Genomic DNA, 10,649 nt, shown 5'->3' on the forward strand with positions numbered 1-10,649 from the left:
AAGTTATTTCTCTTCACTTTATTCTGTTGGGCTCAAATGACCCGGCTTTTGACCGATCAAAATGATCTTTTAAATAAATATTTGTGAACATTATAATTTAAGTTGTTTTTACAAACCTGCACAATAAACAAAAATAAATATAAATATAAGTGAATGTTAATGTTGTGTGTGTGTGTGTGTGTGTGTGTGTGTGTGTGTGTGTGTGTGTGTGTGTGCAGGTGCCGTTCGTCACAATGAGGTTTTTGATCTCACTGTGTGTGTCTCTGCTGATGATTAATGGTGAGTGTTTTATGATCAGTCTGTGAACTGAGAGAATCATTTCCCATTATTAAATCATTATACTTAATTTGTCTATTAAATATGTGAATGTTTTATTATGAACGTTTGTGAATCGGGTTGTTCCGGTTAGTTCTTCAGAGAAATAGTGTGAGCTGAGTGCAAATATTTTCACAGTCGGCTGATATATTAATGGATATATAATACAAATCTCAAAGAACGCTAAAGCGCTTTGGTTGAAAATGAGTGATTTGTTAAATTTTGGTTGTATTCCCCCAACCTTTAGCACACAAAACTCCTGCATGAATTATATATTTTGGCTTAACAATGTTGAAATTCCTAAAAGCTTACAACTTTGGGGCACTAATAACTTCAATATACTCCTAACTTAATCATTTATTCATTATTAATTATCAATACATGTGTTGGGCTGCTGCATATGTAACCCTTCCTGTTTGCACATGCCCGCTCCAAGTGGGACTCAAACTCAGGTCCGCCGGCATGAGAGTCGGACGTTCTAACAAGGGGGCTAAAGGCTGCAACCTCAAGCGTCAGTCGCTAGAGCGTTGCTTGAGGTCAGAGGAGTGAGGTTTATTCGCACAGCAACTGTGCAAGTGAGGGTGTTGAGGCTAGAGCATCTCTTGAGGACAGAGGAGTGAGGTTTACTCACACAGCAACTGTGCGAGTGAGGGTGTTGAGGCTAGAGCATCTCTTAAGAACAGAGGAGTGAGGGCGGTGCGAGCGAGGTTTACTCGCACCTAAACCTCACTCCCATCTGGGTCACGGCACCAATGCAACCCCTCCTGTTTGAACTGCCCGCTCCAAGCGGGACTCGAACCCAGGTCCGGCATGAGAGTCGGACGCTCTAACAAGGGGGCTAAAGGCTGCAACCTCTAACGTCAGTCGCTAGAGCATCTCTTGAGCTCAGAGGAGTGAGGTTTACTCACACAGCAACTACTAGCTGGCCTCCGTTACACATATACATTAATTCTTACATTTTGTAACATTTGTCTAATTTTGATCTGATCCAATATCTTTGCACAACTTGTCTAACAGTCTTGATTTTATTGGATGAGTCTTGATGAAATGTACAATTTGTGTTGCAGTAATTGTATATTTGTTGTAGGAGCCAAAATGTGTTTGGCAGGGTGATGTTATTCTTATTTTGACCACTGAGTGGTGCTGTGAACATTACTGAGAGATCAATGTATATAGGTAGCCTTCCTTATGCTGTAGGGACGTGTTTTGACCCGGAAGGGCAAAAAGGTTTGTAAACGTATGTAAACTTCCCTTTGGATGAATGTATTGAATATTCAAATGGACATTATGCACTGTGGTGTTTGTGGAGCCAATAAACTCTGTATAGTGATGCAACGGAAGAATGGTCTTTTCGTTATTATGGACGAAGTAAACAACGTAACACCAAATAAAGTGAGTCAACCTAATTTCTCCGGGACCAAGACAACTCAGTAGCTTAAAGTATTAGATTTAGCTCCTACATTTGTAAAAACCACACTTACAATTAAGAGGTTTATATTGAAATGTATACAACAGTTCTTTCTGGTTCTCGAATCTGATTGGCTGAGAGCTTTTTCCAGCCGTGTGATATTCTCGCAGTATCTGCACTGGTACAAGATCTGTACACATTTTACACATTTTACAAAATACAATTTTTTTTTTTTACAAATACTACAGTTGTTGTGTTACGAAATGGGCAGTTGTGGCCTAATGGTTAGAGAGTCGGACTTGTAACCCGAAGGTTGCCGTTTTGAGTCTCAGGTCTGGCAGGAATTGTTGGTGGGGGGAGTGAATAACCACCGCTCTCCTCCACCCTCAATAGCACGACTGAGGTGAGACCCTTGAGCAAGGCCCCGAACCCCCAACTGCTCCCCGGGTGCCGCAGCAATATGGCTGCCCACTGCTCTGTGTGTGTGTTCACTACTGTGTGTGTACACTTGGATGGGTTAAATGCAGAGCACAATTTCCAAGTATGGGTCACCATACTTTATCTTGGTGTAGTCAGTTTATCTGATCCAGTGTTTCTCAACTCCGGTTCTCAGGACACCTCCCAGAAAGTTTTCGGTGTATCTCTATTGAACACACTAAGAAGCTGATGAGTTGAATCAGGAGTTTCAATTATAGTGAGACATCTGGAACATTCTGGTATGTGACTGTTTCATCACAGACTGTCCCTTTTTCTTCATTCTCTCAGAATCAACAACTTCCATCTCTGATCCATGCAATGATTATAAAACTCTGGATGAATCCTGGAGAGACATACGACTAAGCACATATGAGCCCTCTGGACATAATGACAGCCTTGTTGAATGGAGTGGCTGGTATCGGCTGTATTTGAATGGAGGAAGTGCCCAGATGTCTGAGTGGTGTGTGAATAATGTGAGATGTGGTGGTGAAACTGGACTGTATCTCAACGGTTCTCATCCAACACTTGAGGATGGAGTGGTGACCCGTGAAGTCTGGGGAACATATTGGAACAGCGGGTGTGGCAGCCACAGATCCACGTCCATCCAAGTCAAAGCCTGTCCAGGAGATTATTACGTCTATCAACTTGTCAAGCCAGATGTTTCGATCCCCATGCCTTCGTACTGTGCAGGTGAAGTTCTAGGCTCTGTTTACATGCATACAGTTAGTATTTCATACAAATGCTATGCAAATGTTATTCAATTAATTTCAACAGAACTTAAAAGTGCAGTGTGTCATTTCTCTTTCTAAAGCCCTATTCGGACGGGATTAGTTTAACATGGGGAGGTGGGGGTAAAGTAATTATTACCAGAGGTTCTCTGTGATTTTAGTCCCGTCCGAATGTGCCATCTCGGTAATCATTACGGACAATGTTAGTAAAGATTACGGAGACTTTTACCTTCTGTAAAAAGGTCCCGAAAAATGACCTTGGGTAAAACTAATCCCGTTCGAATAGACCCGGTGTAAAAATGTACGGTAAAATTCCATAATTTCCTGTTTAAAAGTAGTTTTGGTGCGTTTTGCAAGCATGGAAGCGCTTGAAGAAGCACTCGGTTTCGTTGTAGGTGGTGGGACCAGTCCCGCTGCTGGCCGCTTTGATGCCCTAAGCGCGATCACTTTATGATGCCCGCAGTGGCGGCGTTCATATATATGTGTATATATATACACACACACACACATATAAATTGTGTGTTTGCTCACGTGAAAACAGGAAGCAACGCACATGACGACAAGGAGGTTACGTTGGTGCGTAAAGCGAGTTACCCCTCCCAATTCTGCTAGTTTTACTGAGATGTCTTATCCCGTGCGAATTGGCCATTAATATTACAGACGTCCTGAGGTAAAATTACTTTACCCCCACCTCCCCATGTTAAACTTATCCCGTCCGAATAGGGCTTATCAGTAGGACAAAATTTACTGAGCATGTTCCTGTACAAACCTCCTTGATCAGACAAATGAATCCGGTCCCTGTTGAACAGACTATTACTGCTAGTCTCAAAATAATGACATTATGTCGTTGAGCCAGAAGTCTTCATGTTCGGCTCCTCAAACTAACATTTTCAGTCTTTGGGAAACTCAACCTAAAAATGACTTTTTTAGTCTTTAAATGTGACTTAAAATTGATTGTAGAAAGTGTTGTCAGCACTATTTCACAGGCAGTTTCCACTGTGAGTCCAGATATTTTCACTGGATCCACCATCACCTTGAGTATGTTGTAAAATATATAATTCAGGTTATTCACAACAGTTTATGATTTTCCTCTTCTTTAATTATCTATACTATACATTGACAGTAAAAATAGATTTTTTTTGCATAAACTATTACACAATCGTGAGTATGAGTGATTTAAGAATCTCATGATTATTAAGTTTGACTGATTCAGATTCACACTCATGGAGTCACTGAAATACAACTTTTGGTTTTGGTCTTCATCTAACACAGATTATGATCCATGCAATAACTACAATATACTCGACAACGACTATAGAAGCACACTCGATTACTGGTCTGGACGCATATCTTGTTATGATGACACTCGTGTAGAATGGGATGGCTGGTATCGACTCTTCATGAAGGGCTTGAGTGCTCAGATGCCTGAGTGGTGTGGGTCTTCTATGAAATGTGGAGGTTATAGTGCTCTGTGGCTTGGTGACTCTCATCCTCGGATAGAAGATGGAGTTGTTACTCGTGACATTTACGGCTCTCGATATCAACAGTGCAGTCGCTACAGATCCAACCCAATCCAAGTCAAAGCTTGTCCTGGAAATTATTATGTCTACAAATTTACCAGACCAGCTCTTTCAATCCCAGCTGCAGGTACATTCATTGGGTCTCATTTACTAATAATTGCGAGGATTATTTCATGTTTGTACGCACAGGACAACTTCTCAACACATTTGTACGCACATGAATTTGTTCTTTATACCATTCTGATGTTAGTGAATTTGGAGTTTTCTAAATGAGCGGCCGTGTGCATGAGGTTAGTCATTTGCATAAAATGACCAAACCACCTCCATATAAGGGCCATTCTCACCAGTTCTCACAACAAACAACTTTTATACAGACCCAGATTACAGAGCTCTCATTAGCCAGATGTACATATACGTATATCTCCGTTATTCAGAGAAACCTCGCAGCTGAAGATATAACAGTTATTCAGAGAAACCTCGCAGCTGAAGATATAACAGTTTTTCTTATTCTTTAAAGGTCCCATGATGTGAAAATTTAACTGTATGAGGTTTTTTAACATTTAATATGAGTTCCCCTAGCCTGTATGGTCCCCAAGTGGCTAGAAATTGCAATAGGTTCACGCGATCAACAGACTGTCTACTCAATGCTCATCACTGCAGCCTTTCATGTGATGGGAAAATATCACAAAAATAATGCTATAATCAACACTTTCATGATTCGTTAATCTCGACGGCTGTGATTAGTAAAAACAAAACGCAGTAAAAGTATTCGGGAACACGTGTTAGAAAGTTCGTAGAATAAGGAGGAAGAAGACAGGGTCGGCGTGACTGGGACTGTTTATTCAGAACTCACAGATACATACAAAATAATCTCGCGCTCACAGTGCTCTCAACAACTCAGTACAATATACCTTTCTCAGCAATCTTTAGCCAGCTCTCCGTCTCTCTGGTCTACGAGTGCCCAGTCCGTCTTTCTCTGACAGTGCTTGCAGACCTCGCTAAACCACGCCCCCTCCGCCACATAATCTAATACTCATTTCAAATGCAAAGATGTCAGCCAATCAAAACAGTGGGTGTTTACACTGAAATCTCAGCAGACACGCTCCTTCAAACAGAGAATTCAAACCAGAGGGCTAATATCAGGATAGAAAAAATGCCTTTTATTTCTAAATTATGACATTTTATGATGTAAAAATCATACTAACAATAGAAGTACCCCTCAGGAAACATTATAAAATAATAAAAAATCCATGGCATGGGACCTTTAACTGTCTATGATGAAAATTTATTTAAGATTAAATTTAATTGTATTATATAATCAATATATAAAAAGATATAATACAATTATTGAATTCAATTAATGCAATATACTTATAATATACAATATACTTATGCAATATACTGTTAATATAGTCATGTTAGGATGAAATACATGCAGAGTACGTGCTTTTTGTGTATGTGTGGTTTCAGTTGTTGTTATATTTTTATGAAGACATTTTTGGTGAATCGTGATTTGTAAAATCGTTTGTATGCACATTTCACGCGCATTTCATGTGTGTGCAGGCATAATTAGTGAAAGAGACCCATTCTTATTTATGTCTACTAATGCAGTCCTGTTGATTGATGTATAACTATCTTGAATACATTTATTCTTTTGTATAAAATGTTCTTTCTACTTTTCCACAATAGTACCTTTCACCACTCCAAGTGCCGACCCCTGCTACAACTACACCAGTCTGGATGAGCCTGGGAGAGCCACTGACAACTCTTATCTTAACTATTCTAACTATATAAGTGATTATAATGTGGAGTGGAAGGGCTGGTACAGGCTGTTCTACAATGGTCAAAATACTCAGATGCCAGAATCATGTGTAAAACAGTTCATGTGTGGCACTTATTCCCCACTTTGGCTCAATGGATCTCACCCACATCTGGAAGATGGAGTGGTCACCCGTCAGGTCTGTGCTTCCGCATTGAGTGACTGCTGTTCTCACACATCCCACCCTATAAGAGTCAAAGCCTGTCCAGGAAATTTCTATGTTTATCAGTTTGTCAAGCCAATGTTACTTGGAGCTTACTGTGCAGGTGAGTATTTACCCATGTGTGCTTTGGTCATTTAGCCATTTACTTACTCTGGATTTTGTTTTTAAATGATTGTTATTGATATAACATTTATCTTATACCAGACGGCGCAAGTCAGTCTGTCCTTTCAGTGTCTACAATAGTAGAGACAATCCCATCCATATAATCCATTACTCCATTAATCACTAAATGTTATATTTATCTTTGTTTCCAGTAAGGATAAACACTACCTATACTACTGTAATACCAGAGACAACTACAACCAAAGAAACTACAGCCACAGAAACTTCAACTGAAGGCACTAAAAGTACATTAACAGAAAATACAACTAAAAAAACAACCACCGAAACAACAACCACGAACACTACATCTGGTAATATAATGTGCAGTTATCTGTGGGATTGTTGTTTTACATATTCATTACAGTTATACTATAGTTGTAGAACTAGTTCCTTTGCAAACCAAAATGTCATGTTAGAACAACTAGCAGTGACCGTTTGTGCTGTTTCTGAGAAGTTATTGGGTTCCTGTGCCTTATTGAAGGGCTCTGTGGATGATTATTCATGTCTGGGAGAAGAGAGGAGACAAAGTTATTTTGGTAACACTTTACAATAAGCTTGTATTAGTTAACATTAGTTCATCTTTTTTAACGTTAGTTAATAAAAATACAGCTGTTCATGGTTTGTTCATGTTAGTGCATTTAATAATGTTAACAAGATTTTAATAATGCATTAGTAAATGTTGAAATTAACATTAACAAAGATAAATAAATGTCAGTATAAGTGCAGTTAATTATTAGTTCATGGTAACTAATGTACACTATAAACACTTTATTGTAAAGTGTTACTGTTATTTTAATATCGAGTGGATCAAGTCCTACTTTAAATTAACTCAGATGCTACTGGAACATGACTCCATGTGTTATGTTGTAATATTGTATTTCATCTGTCTGTGCTTTTCTTAGATCCTTGTTCTGAGCTCAGCTGCTCTGAAGAGGAAAGTTGTGGAATGAAAAATGGTGTTTATGGCTGTTTGTGTAAAAAGAACAATCACAGACCACAACCACATTCTGACTCTTTCGGTTCGTATCATTCCACAACTAAATGTGAAATATACCATTTTTTGGTAACACTTTAGATTACAGCACGGAAAGTACTGCGTAAGAAAAGCGAGTTTGTTACCCTCTTGTTTCATGTAGTTACAGGGTAAGTGTGAATCTGCGGACTGTAAATTAAAGTGGTGTTTGTTACCCTCTTGTTTCATGTAGTTACAGGGTAAGTGTGAATCTGCGGACTGTAAATTAAAGTGTTTTTTGTTACCCTCTTGTTTCATGTAGTTACAGGGTAAGTGTGAATCTACAGGCTGTAAATTAAAGTGTTTTTTGTTACCCTCTTGTTTCATGTAGTTACAGGGTAAGTGTGAATCTACAGGCTGTAAATTAAAGTGTTTTTTGTTACCCTCTTGTTTCATGTAGTTACAGGGTAAGTGTGAATCTGTACATTTGTTTTACTTACTAACATCATTACACTTCTGTGGACGTTGTTTACTTCATTAATGTGTTTACTGTGATAATGGACTGAGGATGGGAGTAGGATTCGGTTTCAGATTCAGCAGAATCTTAACCAGTGGATTCGGTATTCAGCCGAACCCCAAAAATCTGGATTCGGTGCATCCTTATTTGTAACAGAGATGAAAAAGAGAGAAATCTGCACACTGCCAGTTGAAAACTAAATCCTAACAAAGACCTCAAGTTGAGTCTTGAAAGAGAGAGAGATTTTTTCAGACACTTTGTAACTCACCATAACACAGAGTTGGTCTGAAAACAAAAAGCTCATCTATTTATAGCCTTGTGTAGCAGGTGCACCTATGACGTCACCAGCTGAGGCTATAAATACCTCTGGGTCAATTTTATTGACGTGTTTTCTCACTATTTTTCACAGATGGTCATGTCAAGACACTCCCATATGCATAAGCTTATGCAGCATTGAGTGTAGCTTTTGAAAGGGAACAATAGTTCTCTTTGACAACTTATAATGTTCACTCACAAGAGACTCCAGTCATGATCAGTGATTTAGGCAAAGCTCTTCTGTTATACATAATGAAGGGCTGCCAACTTATGAGTTCAGCATGGAGTGAGAATTATTTCTGTGGAGCATTTCCTTGCATCACACAAAGTGTATTGTTATTGTCAAATCATTTGGTAACTGAACAGAATTTCATTAGGTTTACTGACAATGTTACAATATTTACACATTGTACAATGACTGGCATTGTGTTTTTATTATGAGATTATGTAAAATAATTGAGATGAGATGATAGGGAGAGAGGCTGACTACTCAGCATGCATGGGAAAAAATTAAAATGTATTAGAGTTGTGAATTTCCCCCGATTGGTCTGAATAACTCGCTGCTGCTCAGTGCTGCCTGCTCTGTCTTGTCTGTCGTCATGTTATCTGTGTCGTCTCTGCTCTGTGATTGTTTTTATTTTACTGCGTGAGAAAATGGACGTGTGGTGTGAGAAGAGTGTCAGTTGCATGAGAGTTTGCATCCCTGTGCATAAAAGTAACTCAATTTACACTTTAGATTGTGGGTAAAATTTCTGACATGCTCATATCTGTGTTCCATCAGGCCAACAGCACCCACTTCATCTATGATAACTTTATTCTGGGGACACCGAGGTCAGAAGGTCTCATCAGCAGAAAGAAAATCCTGAAGCTTTCTTTCAGCTGTGCTTATCCTCAAACACAAACACTTTCCATGAATGTGGAGATCAACTCACTGGAGAGGTGGGATCTTTAAAGCAGGAAAAACTAATGCACAGTATAAAAATGAGTGAATACAGGTGCGTCTCAAAAAAATTGAATATTGTGAATTTGTTTCCGTAATTTAATTCAAAAAGTAACACTTTCAGATATTCTTGGTTCTTTAAATGTGAAATAAAATATATCAAGCCTTTTTTATTTTATTTTGATGATAATGGCTTGCAGCTCATGAAAATAAAAAATACAGAATCTCAAAATAGTAGTATATTTCCTAAGATAAATCAAAAAAGGATTTACATTCCAAAACAAAATTCAAGTTCTGAAAAGTATATGTTCATTTATGCACTCAATACTTGGTCGGGCTCCTTTAAGCACGAATTACTACATCAATGCGCCATAGCACTTTGGCGATCAGCCTGTGGCATTACTGAGGCATTATTGAAGCCCAGGTCCATTTAATAGTGGCCTTCAGCTCATCTGTATTGTTGTATTGTTGGGTTGGGTGTTTCTCAACTTCCCATTGACGTTATCCCATTGAGATATCCCATCTATGGGGTTCAGGTCAGGCGAGTTGGCTGGCCAATCAAGCACAGTAATATCATGGCATGCCAACCAGTTAGTAGTAGTTTTGGCACTGTGGGCAAGTCCTGCTGGAAAAGGAAATCAGCCTCTCCATCAGCAGATGGAAGCATGAAGTATTCTAAAATCTCCTGTTTGACGACTGCGTTGACTTTGGACTTGATGAAGCGCAGTGGACCGACACCAGCAGATGACATGATGGCACCCCAAATCATCACTGACTGTGGAAACTTCACACTGGACTTCAAGCAAGTTGAATTTCTGTACCTCTCCACTCTTCCTGGGACCTTGATTTCCAAATGAAATGCAAAATTGACTTTCATCTGGAAAGTGGACTTTGGACCACTGAGCTACAGTACAGTTCTTTCTCACCTTTACCCAAGTAAGACACTTCTGACGTTGTCTCTGGTTCAGGGGTGGCTTGGTTCTAGTAATGTGACAGTTGTAGCCCATTTCCTGAAGACGTCTGTGCGTGGTGGCTCTTGATGTACTGACTCCAGCTTCAGTCCACTGCTTGTGAAGCTCTCCCAAGTTCTTGAACCGGCTTCGCTTGACAATCTTTCTCAAGGATGCGGCCATCCCTGTTACTTGTGCACCTTTTCCTGCCACACTTTTTCCTTCCAGTCAACTTTCCATGAATATGCTTCGATACAGTGCTCTGCAATCAGCCAGCTCTTTCAGCGATGACCTTTTGTGGCTTAACCTTCTTGTGGAGGGTGTTGATGATCATCTTCTGGACAACTGTCAAGTCAGCAGACTTTCCAATGATTGTGGTTGAA

The 10,649-nt window shown here is 39.4% G+C and overlaps 1 protein-coding gene across 1 annotated transcript in view; it reads left to right on the forward strand.

Moving 5' to 3' along the window:
- Window positions 1–9,328, forward strand: part of LOC307143774 (uncharacterized protein) — a gene marked incomplete at both ends in the record, with an annotated part of 39,352 nt that extends 30,024 nt beyond the window's left edge. The window contains 4 exons of the mRNA XM_079845535.1: window positions 2,489–2,890; window positions 4,303–4,575; window positions 6,138–6,406; window positions 9,158–9,328. Coding sequence (XP_079701661.1) covers window positions 2,489–2,890; window positions 4,303–4,575; window positions 6,138–6,406; window positions 9,158–9,328 — 1,115 coding nt within the window. The remainder of the gene's footprint in view (window positions 1–2,488; window positions 2,891–4,302; window positions 4,576–6,137; window positions 6,407–9,157) is intronic.
- Window positions 9,329–10,649: the final 1,321 nt, after the last annotated feature.

Source organism: Gobio gobio (genome assembly GCF_949357685.1).
Source record: "Gobio gobio genome assembly, chromosome: 20".
Classification (NCBI taxonomy): domain Eukaryota; kingdom Metazoa; phylum Chordata; class Actinopteri; order Cypriniformes; family Gobionidae; genus Gobio; species Gobio gobio.